The 17,136-nt window shown below is 34.5% G+C and overlaps 1 protein-coding gene across 2 annotated transcripts in view; it reads left to right on the top strand.

Moving 5' to 3' along the window:
- The window catches only part of LOC149786147 (U3 small nucleolar RNA-associated protein 14 homolog A-like), a 60,298-nt gene that overhangs the window by 10,638 nt on the left and 32,524 nt on the right, over positions 1–17,136 (top strand). For both annotated transcript variants that reach the window (XM_089976497.1, XM_089976498.1), the window contains exons 3-6: positions 2,721–2,788; positions 4,421–4,488; positions 13,759–13,901; positions 14,351–14,428. In XM_089976497.1, the coding sequence (XP_089832623.1) occupies positions 2,721–2,788; positions 4,421–4,488; positions 13,759–13,901; positions 14,351–14,428 (357 nt within the window). The remainder of the gene's footprint in view (positions 1–2,720; positions 2,789–4,420; positions 4,489–13,758; positions 13,902–14,350; positions 14,429–17,136) is intronic.

Raw genomic sequence — 17,136 nt, 5'->3', positions numbered from 1 at the left:
ATAAATTCCGATATTGAATGTATTGATATGCTATAGTCTTGATTGTGCATTGGCATAGTGTGTGTGGTGATGTGCTAACAGTCTTTTGATATATCACAATAATATAATCCAACATATTCCTGTCTGAATTCACGATAATTCCAAATTAAAGTTTTTAGTCGAAGAAGATTTTTGAACACCTTGTAATTGCTCTGAAGAATAATTTGAATAAATCCACATTAGCTAAAGTCTGCTTCAGGTAAGAATTAGTAATTTTTCAAGAAAACAACATTATATAAAAAGCTAAGACACAATAATAGAGCAAAGATGTAGGTCAGTCTCCTTTATAAAACATTCAAAGTTGTCAACAAGTTTAAGAATTTCCAAATGGAAATCTAATGTTTTAGACCCAGACCTAAATAAACATGTTTACCTCCATTGATAATGCTCTGAATATTTAAACCACAGAGAAATATTTAGCTATGTATTATGTTGTTGACAAAATAAATGTTACTGCTCATGTACTTGATTTTGGACAAGGTCAAGTACAAAATACAGATATGTATAACATAGTGTCATTAAAATATGTGGTCTTGTTCCTAAATTAAAATGGTGCTGATCTGATGTTCATCGTGAATATCTAATTATTGCTACTCTTAAATGGAAGATCATTTTGACATCAGATTATCCTCAGATTTGTTCTTATGGTGTTTAGTTGATCTTAATGAAAATGATGCAAATTGTTTATCAATATGGCCACCTTATCAGTACTCATCCCAATCAGTAATGAGTTTTTACCAGTAGACTTCTTGTGATATCTAGTTTATCCTGATGCAAGTCATACATCTAAATTGGATGTCATTATGGCTGTTTGCTAATCTTTCTGTCAATACTCCCCTTGAATGGAAGATCATATTGAAATGGAGTTTCCACCAAAAGACTTCAGATAACCTCTACTTGGTCCTAAATAAGGTGTTGCCAATCCAGTATGTCCACCACAGCAGCTGATTTATAGATTTTGTTATCAGTGAAGAATCTCAGAGCCCGATTAAAACTCTGCAGTTAAAAGAAAGAAATGATCATCTCTTGCATTCCTGCAAACGTGTGCCCAGTAGAACATCATTGCCTTCAAGGTACTTTTGTTTTTGTTTGAAGCCTGAAACACCTATGTTGTACTTTGCAAGACCTAAGTCCATTTTCCTCAAATAGCCCAGTCCAACCAGAATTAAAATTGTAAAATTATGTTAATATAAGATTTGAAGCAGTTATAGTTAGACTTATGGCTATTTTTATATGCCCACCATTATGTGTATCATGTTATTATACCCATCCACTTTTCTTCTGGAACATTGCTATTGCTCAAATTATTTTATGACTTTCACTTAGAGTGAGGAAGGAAGCCTGTTGATTTTGGGAGTCAAACGGTCAAGGTTACTGTAGTTGAAAGTTGAAAAATAGTTTTCACTTGATACCTTTAGTTCTGCTTTATGGACCTGGATAAAACTATGTGGAGTGAAGAAAAAGCCTATTGAATGAAGGGTTTTAAAAAATCAGGTCAGAGTTATAACTAAAAAATATGGTTACTGCAAAATATCTTTTGTTCTAGATTATTTCCTTGACCAAACTTTGTGAATGACATGCAGTTGGGATAAGAAAGAAACTTGTTGGTGTTGGGATTGAAGGGTCAAAGGTCAAGCACAGTAAGGTTAATAAGAAAACGGGTTTCTGCAGTTGAATTCAGTTCTATACTATTCTTACTATAACTATATCAGGTATGGTTTGCACATGAAGCAAGAATGAAACCTATTGATTTTAGGGTCAGAAGAGTCCAAGGTCAAGTTCACTGCCAGATAAGGGATTAGGTATCTGTATAATAATTTCAATTTTACATACTGCAAAAGGGCACCAAATGTTGAGCACCTGCTGATATGGGAAGGAAATGCAGATTTTGGTGGTACACAGCTGAAATGTCAAGGTCAAAATGACCCCAATAAAGATGTTTGATTTTTTTCCATTCTCTTCAGTAAAATTTACAAATTGTTTGCTTTTGGGCCAGGAAGGATGCTAACCTACTACAGTATTTTTTGTACCGATTTTAAAGTCAGATATGTGATATTTTAAAAAAATGCACAAAACATGGTCATTTCATTATCAGTTTATTATTTGTAGCCTGATTATTGCCAGTGGGCTATAACACTTTCAGCTTGATGGCATTTCCAACCAAATGGGAGTTTCTTTAGTAAGATGGTCACTATTTTTGCATGGGCAAGTCTTTTTTCAGACACCAGATGTAATGTAATTTGCAGACTTTGATAAGCTCAGAATAATTAATTATGTTTTTTTAAAAATAGAAATATTAAACTTGAAGTTGCAGACAGTGGATGCATACTATACAGTTTTACTGAAAATAGACTACCCTAGAAAAATGGGAAAGGACTGAGCTATATGTCTACCTGTTTACAATGGCAGATTACATTTTATTTTAAATGCAAATAAGACGACACTGTAAGTGACCCCCTTGCGACAGTCAGGTCATACATTATAAATTGATCTATGAAATGATGAAGTGTTGTGCATTTTTTTTATATCCTTGATGCTTTTCATTTTAAAAATCATTGGGGGGGGGGACAAACAAACAGGAGAGTATGTATATACTATAGCATCTACATACATGCCTGTTAAACACAGGGTGGGAAAATCTTTCTCTTGTTATGCATTAAATCTACTTTTTGATTTTGTAGGATGTCTTTGATGAGAAGAAACACAACCAGCTACTTGATGCAATAACGTCACTTGACGGAAACAAAATGTAAGTTATACAGAAAATGTACAGAAGACCAGTGATGATGGTATTCAGTTTCCATGCCATATTTCTCTCTGTATAACACATACTCAGCTACAGACAATATTGAATACAGAAAATGCATAGAAAACCAGGCATTATATCTTTCCTTGCCATACGTCTGTGTATAACGTGTGTGTGATTTAGATATTTAACAAAGCTTGAACAATCTGAGTCATATCTGAATGATGTCTGCAGTGTGGCAGTTGATAGTGATGTCTAGCACTGGGTCGTCATGCCGCAGACATGTAGCATGATGTCCTAACCAGTCACACTATCCTGACACCAGGTTGACCAGTTCTAACACTAACCTCTTAATGCTGAGCACCAAGCAAGGTAGCTGTTGGTACCATTTTTTTAAAGTCTTTAGTATGACTCAGCTGGGGTTTGAACCCACACGACCTTCTGCATCTGTGGCAGAAACTCTAACCACTTAGGCCACCAGAATGGTCTCTATAACATACTCAGCTACAAACAGATATACCCAGCTTTTTTGAGTTACAGAATATGCAAGCAGATCATACAGAAAACCAGGCATGGTAGTAAACCATTTCCTTGGCATATTTTCCTGTGTATGATAAGTACTACCAACAGCATTAATGCAGTTTTTCTGTGAGTTTTACAATAAACTGGCATATCAGGGTACATGTAGATGCTGCTTTTTTTACCTGTAATTTTATGGGGAATTCTTTGTCTTTATAGAAACTGGAAAGAAAAAGAATATTTCCTTACTGTTACAACTCTGTGATCTTAAACTAAGAATGAAAACCAATTTTTGTAAAATTCAAGAAATAATTTATATCCGTTGAATATAAAGTGAAGAACTTTTAAGTATTGTGAATTAAATTCTAAATAGTCCAAATTGTTCTATCATAAGTCCAAACTTGGAGAATTCAGAATGAATACCAGTGGCATCCTGAATGAATTCCAATTTTTTAATGTGCTGATGTACCAGATAACTAGATGACAATGGCAGATTTCAAAACTTTATTTGGTCACTTGGACAATGAAGACAAATTATTGAGCTTTATACCAGAAGACAATAGTGACATTTTTGAGATACTGTGAATCATAAAAGAGTAAATATCACATTCATTATTTTTTGGGATAAAACATATGTAATTAAAATATTACAGGATATTAGGAATCAGATCAATCTGTTTTTGTATTTGACCTATAATAGTATTCTTGGAATTATTGTATAAGTGGATTTAAAATAACAAACATTAATTTCTTTGGTTTTTATGAGATGAAAATGGATCAATTTAAGTTGTCAATTTATTTATGACATATACCGTTTTACACAAGTTTGTCTTTACATTTCCTATCTCTCTATCCAGTGTGGCGTGTTTATTTTCAAAAATGCAACTTGGAATTCCTGATGACAAGTTACCCCATCTGAAGAATGTGACTTGCAAAATATTCTGACTTAGAGAAGGATGAAACAGAAATTAACTTTTTACAACCATAAAATGGGGAGATTGGGTTGACTTATATTCAAGCTGACTTTTAATTGAGTATATATGGCAAGTCAGCAGTGGTACGTTTGAATACAAAACACAAGAGTTTTAATTGAAAATTATTATTTTTTGCTTTCAGTAAGAGGTTCAGTCAGAGAACCATTGTGTCTAAAGAAATTTCTGAATTCAGCTTTGGAAAAAGTGGAGGTAAATATGCTTTGACTTTAGCTGAAAGTATGCTGTGATTTCTGTTTCATCGCTGTATTTCTTGGTACTTTATTTTCTAAAATTTCTGTTTCATCACTGCATCACTTAGCACTTTATTTTCTGAAAATGATCAGTGGAGTTGAACCATTAAAACTCAAAATGTTGCAGGCCCAACTGATGGGTTTGAGTTTATGGTTCACCTGCATATAAGGCTAAGAGAGCTTATGGTAGAGTCCTTCATCTCCTGTCAGTTGCCCAGTCAATATAGCAGCAGAGAGGGCAAGCCCACCTCAGGTAGGGGGGTCCCATTTTGAAAAATAAAGCTTTCAAGAAGGAAGGCTCCATTTTGGAAAATAAAAGCTTTCTACAAGGGCAAACTCACCTCCACGAGGAGAGTTTACATCCCTCTGCTGCTATAATTTTTAGTCTCATCCAAATTTTTTATCAAGGCCTATACATAAACTCGTGATCGGGGGTTGTGTAAATTTATTGTTATAAATCCATGTGAGGTTGACTGTGCTCATGAAAAGAAGTTTTTTAATTTAATTATACCCATGTCCCCACTACACCAAGACTGATGAATATTTCGCAGAGTATGTATATCAACTCCATTAAATACAACTAAAATATTGTCTCTGATCACTTTTGATATTTGTGTATATCGCTGAGTAACATAAATGACATCGGTGTTTTTGTGTCTTCCTCGAGAAAATATTCTAGCTGGATTTGATTGCTTGTCCAGCATTACGTTGTTGTGTATTAATAAATTATAAATAAATCGATCGAGGTCATCTACAGATAGGCTACCTGGTAATACTCCCCACCTGCGATCCATGTCTACCAAACAGTCTAAAATTTCCAAACCAAATAAGGAGTTATTTAAGAAAAGTTTCCAGTACTCTGGAACTCTGCGCTGGAATAGTATTCCAGTTGAGATTAGAAATGGCCACTCAGTTTCCTTCTTCCAAACCCAGTATATCCAGTGGCTTCAGAGATGCAGCTAAAATAAATAAATTCCTTTGTATGCGGGCCTCAAGATAGATTTGTTCTTAGCCAATTGTGTTACCCTCTTTAAATAAGTCATTATTATTATTATTACAGATGGGGCTTCGTCAATATCAGTAATAAATTCAATAATATCATCACCATTTTCATTTAACAATTTTGCATTTTCATTAAAATCTTTAAGTACTTCATAGCATTGCTGGTCATCAACTGATGGTGCTGTCAAATACAATTTATCCCATTTGATCCCTCTCATTATCAAATTAAGTAGCAATTGTGTTTTACCAGACCTGGAAGGTCCTATATTGATTGCACGGATAGAATTTGGTAATGCTGGATGATGTTTGACTGGTTCTTGCTTTCGTGCTGCTGAGAAATCAATGACATCCATATTGTAGAAATATAATAAATAATATGGATCTATATTGTGTTTGATGTAGAGCACCCACCCCCATGAGTGGACTAACTACTATAACAACAAAAAATAACAAGCGTGCGGTTACAGGCAAGTGTATACAATGTGGTACAAAAAATATATAAATTTATTTCCAAGAAGGCCTTGACAGATGCCAAGGGTGTTGATATCTCTACTTCGCTAGGAAAGTTACCAGGAACACCATGTGCTACATACCCAGGAGAAAAATATATTCCTATATTTAATTATTGTGGTCCTGGTACCCGACTTGATATGAGACTCGATAATCAAGATCAGCCAAGAATATCCAGTAAATGCTATAACCGAAATACTGAAATAACCGCTGTTGAAGTGTATCACGAACTATCTTTCTACTTGCCACTATCAAATTATTTGGTCTCCACACTTGCAGAAAATCGTTCATACAAGTTTCTGAAATTATTTCGCGCATTATTTCACACTGAATTTTATTCCGTTATAGTCTGATTTATTTATTAAACTCTCTTAATTCTGGATCAAGCAATCTATGGTCTGTATTTACTTCCTCGTAATAATCTACAAAATTCTTTAACCATTTGTGCGGAGATAATCCAACTACGGGTGGTGGTTGACCATGATCGCCGCACATTATTACAGCGGTGCTTTTTGTTAACAGCCAGTTGAGAAATATTTTTGGAGTATCTTTAGACACTGTGTATATCTCATCCCAAACAATAATCATTGGAATGTATTTTTCACCCATTCGTTCAGGAGTCCATGCGTCCCCTTTCATCGGAAGAAGCTGTGATAAGTGCGTGATTTTGCACCTCGTTCTCTCATTTCTCTTGCAAATCTATGTGTAGGTATTAACACGACCAACCCTGATGTTGTCTGCTGAAATAGTTCAATAACATGAGTTGTTTTACCACAACCACCTTGTCCATTTAGATAAACAGTCTTATGTCTAGTCACGGGATCATATACAGTTGATGCTAATGATAATTTGGATATCTGATTATTTTTGCGATAAATATCTTTAATCGGAACATCAGTGGATTTGGTGTAAGAGTGTAATTATTTTTGTTTTACTCTCCACTCACCCCAACCAGTACTTGTAAGTTGAGTCAATAATTTTGAATATTTTCTTTTGATATAAAATGAATCTGTGGTGATTCTAACAGAAAATTTAGCAAATCTGTTTATCATTGATAATAAATTTATCGAAACGTACGTGAGCATTGAAGATCTTAAATGAGTAAACTGCGGTGACTCTCCATGAGTATAACTTACAATTGTTCCTAATTTAGTTCCATCTGACAAAAAAGCTGTTTCTTGATCTATAAATGTATTTTTGTGTGTGTGTGGTATCAGCAGTTATAAAATCCCGTTCAGCATCATCTATAATTAATCTTGTACAGTGTCATTCATGATCACATGATCCACCTTGAGTAAATTTACTGATTATTTTTCTGGCAAGATCTTTCATGACTTTTCCTCACTTTCATCTCTGACCTTAGATGTATTATTAAAAATTTCAGTAATTTCATTCTCGCTATGATGAGGAAATTTTTCTCTAATATTTTCCTTGACTTTGTCAAGGTAAAACTTATCTGGTTGTGGTAAGATATCAGTATTTTTGTATCAAGCATATATCATAACAATACTATTGGTGCCCGCATTTTCTCTGAAAAATGTCAACCAATTGAATCCAGACATAACAAATCATAATCATATGGAGATCTTCAGCAAACTCAAATGATTCGATACAAGCGAATCAGGTTAAATCAAAATCAGGTAAAGGTCCGTTTATCGATACTCTGATCATCTATGTGTGGGATGTCCAAATCGTTTAAAATACTTAGAACACTCTCCAGTACCAAGAAAACTTCCTGGATAACACGCTGCCATATCAACTGAAATAACATCTCTATAATCCACCATGTCCATATTCGACATGGCTGCATTTCATATCTTCAAGAAATTGAAATCATGTTGATTTCCACAAATTTTTCTTTTGAGTAAAATGAGCAGCAACTGACGGAACGGTAAAACAAATACTGAGTAATTGTTCAGTTTTGACATTGTCAAGGGGGATTTATCAGCACTCAAGATTTTTCATTTCTTCATGGAGAGATTCTAAATGATAAATGTCTCCGCTAGACCGTACAAATTGATCGTAGTTTTCATCAACAGAGGAACTTCGAAATAACCATACTGATCCAGGATCATTCTTACTTATTTCGTTAATAAAATCAAACATGTCTCTGTGGTAAAATCTAACGGTTCGATTTCGTGGAAATATTGTTATTGCGCTAGACCATGCATGCACATTATGATCAATAATTTCAGTTGGAGCTCCTCCTTTTTTATAATGTTCCGAATCATGTAAAATCTCTCCTGTTATTGTTTGATAACTACCATCGATTGCATCACATACAAAATTGACTGCGATGTTTAAGTTATTATTTACTTTTCCGTGTGAAATATGTCTACCTTCACCTTGCTGATTATTGTTATATCGGAGAATACTTGCCGGTGGGGCTCTTTTTCTCCACTCTTCAAGTATTTTAGGAAAATATTCACTAATGAGATTGTCAGTAGATTTTTTTAGTTTGGCAACTTTATACTCAGAAAAATTAAAAGTTGACAAATCTGCTTCTGTTACTGAATATTTATTAAGAAACATTTGCTTGAGTCTGTTTTCTGACTTGATTACCATTTGTATAAAATTCTGGTTAGCAGATTTAAGATCAAATACAATCTGATTTAATATTTCTATTTGTTTAATAATCTCATCTTTGCCCGATGTCAAGTCAGAAAGATCCTCTGTAAAACGCTGACGTAATTTTTCTTGTTGTGTTCGCAATTAATATTTCCAAAAGATCCATCATTGGGTATACATGTACCTGTTTTATAGGTACCTTCAACAGTTATGAAATATTTAAACTCCCACCAAAATATATCATTTTTGTATAGTAATTTGCTGCAGTCCAGGTCTTGTATTATTGATTTCCAGTAATTATTATATCATGTAGTAATTCCATGATACAAACGATTTATCAATCTAAAATCATTTGACTTAGGCTCAGGTATCTGTGTAGGTGCTGTCGGAGCAGTTTCAGGCCAACCTAACAGAGACCTGATCGAACTCGAGTATATATCAACGGCATAATCAGGCAATTTTATCTCTATTGTGGCCGGCAAGGTTGGTTTGTGAACTGTTATAGCTATCTTAGAATTACAACCCGTTATCAACTTTATTTTATGCTGAAATTCATCATTGATTTGCTCTGTTGATAACTTTCGGTCGGTATAACTACATCGTGCCAGTCAGGTGCTCCATCTGGCTTATTTTTATTAGCAAATACCAAACACGTCTGCAATATTTTTTTACCTTCAAAGAATAGTCGTCCATGATATTTATTAGCGCTGTCTGCCATTTGTGTACTTGATTGTATCTAAACATCTGTACGTCCATTTATCAGTAAGCTCAACCAGCCATGAATTGACACTATGGTGGGGTTAAATCAACTATAAATTCTACATACCATGTAAGTGACGCTGTTGCCAAACTTCCATCTCCAGCGATTTCACTGGGTGTTTTATTGTAAACACCTCTCTGGTGCCACTGTCAATTACTGTACTAACAATATTAACACCAGTAGACATGCCCGAAGACACATTAAATTGCACATCTGAAAACACTGTAAATCTGTAAATACCTTTAACCAATGGGGTGTATCTGATAGTGTTACTTTTGCACATCCATGTGAGAGAGAAAAACATTGTACCGAGTATGCAGTATTAATATTTTGTTTGTGAGGTATCTTAATTTTGTCAAGTTGCTTGGTAATAGTGGGAATTTAACTTTTGATGTTGCTGATATTTTTTTGTTTGTTTGTGTCAACGTTGCTGATAATTGTGCTAAGTTTTACAGGCACTGCATACGGAGTTCCAAAGAAATCTTCTGCGATCTCTTTAAGCTGTTGAAAATTGCTATGAGTATGATTAAACAAACCAACTTGTACATCATACTCAGCCCACAGTGTGGATAATTTGGCGTCTACAGTACTTCAATTATTGTCTACATATTTTTTTGTTGTGGCATCTTCATCAGAAGTTGGACCTCTTAAAAACGACTATTTTATTGCCCTTCATGCTAAGTTCACCGGTCATTGTATCACCGGTAGATTGTAAATGACTGGCAATTTCATTTCTAATAGCTGCAATTGATATATTTGAATCTCTGAATTTTCTGCCGTCAGTAAACACTGGAATATTATCTGTTTTAGCACTGAGAACTCTACAAACTATGTCATTCCATGTGATATTACTTGTTTTTAAGACAGCGTATTTATCCTGAAAAACAACAACTAAATCTCGGTCAACTCCAGAGAATTCTTAATATCAGCGATCTTTAGTCACGTAATTTGATATATCACTGTTTTTTTCTTCTTGTCCCGCAAAGAGGATCTTCCATAAATATCCACCATTATACTTCAAGATCTATTTAAATCACACGGCGATGCCGTGTACTTGTAAAATCGTGCATGACTTTGGAAGTCTCAGACCTTTCCTTCTTTTTTTTAATTCCTTGTCCTGTTGCTTCTTCAATGCCATCCCAGCAGTGGTTCCAACTGCACCTAATGCGGCTGCTTTTGCAGTGGCTATCAATGCTGGTTTCACCGCAAGAAGTGGAAATATACCACCTGATTTAGTTTTGGCTATTATGGCATTGTTACATTTATTTGAGTTGACATTCTTTCAGTGACAACTTATTTTGACCACCTGTGACCTGGGTGTGTTGTAGGGTTATTGTGGTTCCGGATTTTTTTACTAACCCGGATTGTAGTTTTTTAATCTGGCCAGGAGTCATACTGACATTAACATGATGATATGACATTTATAAATATCCCATGATTTTAAATCATGACGGTGATCTAATTACAATTACTTATTTTCCATGTGAGCATCAATAACTCTCATTCTTCCACCAACACCTTTGAGTAACATTGATTTGTCACTGAGTATAACAGCGATTGCTCTATAGCCACCAGCGGGTAGTCGAGCTTCACAAGCTCCGAAGTGTATATCAACGACAGATTGCCTGAATAAATCTAAATGCTCCAACGAAAAATAATAGATTGGATACAGCCTTGTGAAATCCTGCTGAGATATCTGCAAACCAGTATCAACATTTTGATCACATCCCATAAATGTCATCAGCACGTGCTACATGATTGTGTTCAAAATTCAGCAACACTTCCTCAAAAGGTTCCTGATGTCCATTTATTCTTAAAGCAACTTCAGAAACTCCAAGTGTGTCAATACCATTGGATTTCCTTCGTGCGAGTGTAATCTGGTATTTATCTGAACTGCGATGAATATATGTTGTGGTGCCAACACTCCCCACTGTGATGCTATTTGCCATGTGAATAACCCTGCAGCATTACCCTGAATACTATCTCTGGTCATTGTAAACCATGATTACAATGATTTCATAAAAGACAGCATTCGATGGAGTCATTACTGGCATCCACAGCAATAGTTTTGTTAGTATTACTTTACCAGCATCAACTGCATTGGGTCTCCAGATTTAATCATTGTCAGTGGCTTTCTAACAAGTACCATAGTGTGTTTAGCGCCGAATATAACCTTTGTAACATTTCTGCAAAATCCAAAAAGACAGAGGAATTGCACATGAAAACTCTTCATCATTGCCTAGCATTCCTTGCCATGCAGCAAATCCTAAGTTGAAATTTTCATTCATTGATGCAATTTCAGTTCCAGCTGCATTTGTTGTTACGTTTCTGCCTTCTGGATGATCAGTTGTATCCTTTGCAAACATCCAGCCGATTTCATGTAATCATCACTGTATAGTGCAAGACCAAGTATCGGCATGGCAACAGTGAAGTTTTCAAGACACAATTTAGTATTTTTTCTGTCAGTCATGTATATAGCGCTGTTGAATAATGCCATGACACCATTGTTAATCAAACCAACTTGATCACCAATTCTGTATGCTGTAAAATCTGCTTTTAAAAGTCTACCTTCGACCTCAATAAATGCCTCAGCAGGCAAGAAATATCTACTTGTATCCTCTACTTTTAATTCGATCCTTCCACGTGCGTTAGGTACACGCGCATAATAAGAATAATACTGATAATCACGCACAGACTGATCTTTAACAACTATTGCATACCTATAATCTGTATGGAAGAATAAATGTACATGTATACATTTTGGGACGATGTATATGTTCCATTCAGGATAATAATGTGCCTGATATAATCTAAACAAAATTTCTGGTTTCTGGTTCACTGAATGAACAATTGTTGTTTGATAAAAGATGATTTTTGAATCGGATATCATTTAATGAGCTACAAGGTAGTTGTGTTTTTGAATGTAAAATTTGTGTTAATCTCTTATTTGGATAGTAATAGTCTGCCACTTTTTCTAGATTCTTCTTTAAACGTAACGTAAGGGAATACAGTGATGGGTTGTTCTTTTCTCTAAAGGGAGAAGATTCCATTCAGTAACAAACTTTGGTAAAAATTAATTTGATATAAGGCATTTAGAGATTAGATCTAAAACAAAGCTATTATTTACCTGCTGCACACTTAGTGGAACCAAATTCCACTGCTGTACATGGATCATAATATGGGTCATTTTAAAGACACAGGTCACATATATCCGTGGATCATAACATGGGCCATTTTCAAGACACAGGCCACATATATCCGTGGATCATACCATGGGTCATTTTCAAGACACAGGCCACATATATCCGTGGATCATACCATGAATCATTTTAAAGACACAGGTCACATATATCTATGGATCATACCATGGGTCATTTTAAAGACACAGGCCACATATATCCGTGGATCATACCATGGGTCATTTTAAAGACACAGGCCACATATATCCGTGGATCATACCATGGGTCATTTTAAAGACACAGGCCACATATATCCGTGGATCATACCATGGGTCATTTTAAAGACACAGGTCACATATATCCGTGGATCATACCATGGGTCATTTTAAAGACACAGGTCGCATATATCCGTGGATCATGCCATGGGTCATTTTAAAGACACAGGCCACAGATATCCTTGGATCATACCATGGGTCATTTTAAAGACACAGGCCACAGATATCCATGGATCATACCATGGGTCGTTTTAAAGACACAGGCCACAGATATCCATGGATCATACCATGGGTTGTTTTAAAGAATATGATCATAACATTTTATTCAAAGTCTGTCCATTTAGTTCCTTCCAAATATCTAGCATATGACATAGATTATGTTACCCAACAAATAATTTTTCTTCCTTTGCTTGAATTATTTCTTTGTGATATCTTCATGCCAGCCATAGTTATTCCAGACAATATCCCTGTACTCCAAAAGAAGTCTTGTAGTTTAAATAAGAAGCTCCAGTGATTTTTGTCAATTTTGAATTTAAAAGTTTGTAATATGTATGTTATAAATTCCTTTTTTAGTTACCTTCTTGTTGTGTGGGATTCATCAAGAATTAAGCCCAAATGGTTATGACATCTGATATTTTGTAAAAGTTGTATCATTCATTAAAAGTAGTGGTGGTTGTTCCATTTCATATTTTTGGATGTGTTAATTGATTTGGTTTTCTTTGGATTCAATTAGAATGGCATTTTCACCAAAAGGAGCAGGCTATATGCTATAGCATAATGTTTTCACCAAGAGAACCAGCTATCTGCTAAGTAATGTATAAAGACATTTTATGTAGAGGTGTAAATTTGGGTAAGTACCTTCGACTAATTTCCATTGAAATATTCACCAAACATTTGAGTTGTTGCTAATGAGACCTATTACATTTATTATGCAGATGACAGGAGGGTGAAACTGTACGAGTTAGTTGGTACCCTGAAAGACTCAGCCAGCCATGGTACCCTTAAAAAGCAGCTCAAAACAGTTTCGAGGAGAAATAAAGTGTTACCATCCCCGCTCCCAAGACATCAGAAAGAAAAGGTACGCATGAACAATCTTATTTATTTTAAAATGGACACCTGAGTTTCCAAAGGAAATAAGCTTGGGGTAGGGGAGTATGTGTTTTTGCAGGTGCTGGTAATCTTCATCAGAATTGGTTTGTCAGACTCAAAATAGAAAACTGGCAACACACTATTTGGAACATTTCCTATTAATTTAGCCAGAGAGGGTGAAATACTAAACACTTTTTTGCCAAGAATGGGATTTTGAAGAGGAACTTGAAAATTGTGTTGCATTCTTTTTATTTCGTGCATCAGTAGATGTTAAAAATAGGCTCATTACCCTCTGTCAGACATTTAAAAATAAAATTCATCTTAAAAGAAGTTGCTGTTAGGAATTTTGTATAAATGTCACCGTAGCTAAATGTGAAACTAAATATTATATGAAACTATGCTTTTGTGATAGTGACTGATTGAATGATTTTGTTACAGATTGAAAGAGTAGTAGCATATGAGAAGACCAGCAAGGATTTGGGCATTTGGGACCCTATTGTCGAACAAAACAGAAAGGTACATTTTATTTGCTATACATTAGAACTGTAAATGAAGTCCTGTAGTACAAAGTAGGCAGGAAGTTCAAAATGTTCAAAAAGTATCTGGGCAAAACATTAGTGCATAGAACAAGTGAATGTTTTTGAAAAGGTAATTTCATTTCTCTTCGCTAGTTGCTCTCTTTTCTGATGAAAATCAGTTTAACACGCAGATGATGGAACCAAAGCTTTAAGTTACACCATGTCAAGTAGAAGCCATACTACTTATGAAATATTTTCCAGGTAAACAGTGTAGATTGTATTTATAGAATTGCTACACAGATTAGGCATCGGCCTAGTGTTGTGTATATTTATTTTGTATTGTGTTCACCTTTGTAATTGAGGGGTAGTGGTTTGGCCTACCTGACTATTCTGTTTCTGTCATGTTTGTAAGTTATAAATAAGTTGTTTGCTATACTTGTTCAATGTGGAGCTTTATTTACAAACTTAGAATGTTCTGGAAGCAAATTTGTTACCAACAGTCCTGGTCATCTTCTTGTGGTTTAGGTTTTTATGTAATGTTGCAGTAAACAAATTATTCATTCCTGTCCTAAGATCAGTCTGTGGAATCATTGGAATGACAAAGAGCTCATTGGTGTTTTTGACTGCAACAATTTTAGCATTATTGTGAATTCATTCAAAGATATTTTGGATTATGTTATTGTGATACGTCAAGAATATTGGTAAATAAGTTCATTCAAGACTCTTGGTATATCATCAGATTCAAGGTTGGAATTCATTCATTCATTTGAAACACTATACTTTTGGAATTGTAATAAAACATTTATAATTATTTGGGATTTAATTCACAATACTTTAAGTTCTTCTTAAAGTTTCACTTTGTAATTTAGAGAAATAATGGTTTTTTTTATTTTAATGAACTTTTTGGTTTTGATTCTTTCTGTTACTTAGTTTAAGACCAGACCACAAAGTTGTAACACATAGAAAAGTCATAGAATTAATGGAGGCCCAGAATAACTATGGAATTAGGTTATAAGGATTTTTCTTCTTAAAAAGTCATTGAATTGTGACAAAAACTCCTTGATTTTTGGCAAAACATGTTTGAGCTATTGTAATTTGAATAAAATAAATTGATTTTCACAGGTTATTTGAAGGAAATGTTTTTTGCTTTTAAAAAAAATATTGATTGTATTGTAGGTGTATTAGTATTTCCTGCATGAAATAGATTTGGTATGGTTTTCATGGTAACACCTGTCAGAATAAGACAAGCGGGAAGCAGTCTTTGATATTTGTCATTTTGGAATCCTTGGATTTTTTTCTCTAACATACCTTCTAGAAAATGAGCAACGTGTAGTGTGTTTACACATGTCCAAATCACCCCATTAGGACACTGGCATCTTTCTGTGGCTCTTCTTGAGTTAAACAGACTGTTACGATTCTATGGTCACAAACTTAAGTAACAGAAAAGTAACAAACCAACAAGTTTTGTAAAACTTAACAAACAGTTATTAAAGTGATCAATGAAAAATGGGAGAGGAACTTATAATGAAGTGAATTCAAATTTGTCCTTTTAAAATTTTTTGAATGTCCTAAACGAAAGAAAGTCCCATATAATTTCAATACCGGTATTGTACTGTAATAATTTATAACAGTTCCAGAATAATATTATAGCCCAAATAACGAGCACTTTTGATCACCACTGAACAGTTCAAAGAAATGTTTTTCCTCTCGAAAAATGTCCAAGTACAACATAAAATTTGTCTGCATACTTACATCAGGAACACAAAAAGTGTGAATGACTCCAGAAATCGGAATGAAACTGAATGCTTAACTTTCTCCTTATATGTTCCATAAATTGTAACTGTATTTTGCAATGGAACCCATATGACAACATATTGACGTACCAAGTCATGACGTTCTGTATTCACATGACCTCACACAACCAATGGGGAAGCCACAGAATTCTTCTCGAAACTTAAATATCCCATCAGTCACTGAGAAACTATGCCATAGGTGCCATTTTAAGTCTTATTATTACAATTATTATTACTAATTATCAACATGTCCGTAAACAACTATTTATAGTTCCTACATGATTTGTGTTCTCAACAACCAAATTACGCACACAATTTATAACAGAAAATGTTCTATATAGTTTGCGACTATGAATAAAAATTATGAAAATTAAATAAAATCATATACCAGAAGTTACAGAGAATATAGATATACATAACAAGGCTGACAAAGCTGGAAAGGGAAAACAAATTCTCAGTACCTCATCTACCCATGCAACCAAGTACTGGCATGGCTTCATGCAGCATTGGAATATTCATAACAGAAGATGGTGTTCTAAAATACGGAAATATTATGGACATTATAACATATCACAGCAATGTATCCCCACAGGCGTGTAAAATTGAATCAGGAAAAAACCTTGGTGTCAGAACTGGGGGTCAATTAAAAAATGGGGGGTCAAGAATGTTCTGACCACACAATTAACAAATGCATTGTCCATTCTTAGAATAATTGTATTTATTTTCCTTTTAGTTTAAAGTCATACTTGTAACATTCATCTTAATCTTTTTGTAGCAATAATATAAACCAACATTACATATAACATATATCAGCCAATACAAAAACCCAAATAAATCTTTTAACCAAATGGCAGTTAATTTACTGCCTGTCATAAAATGCATACTTTCTTCATACCTCATCCTTGAACACTTT

This window comes from Sinohyriopsis cumingii, chromosome 12, assembly GCF_028554795.1.
Source record: "Sinohyriopsis cumingii isolate HCF-2022 chromosome 12, ASM2855479v2, whole genome shotgun sequence".
NCBI lineage: Eukaryota > Metazoa > Mollusca > Bivalvia > Unionida > Unionidae > Sinohyriopsis > Sinohyriopsis cumingii.
Note: the sequence above shows the minus strand (reverse complement) of the source record. Positions and strands in the feature narration are given on the sequence as shown.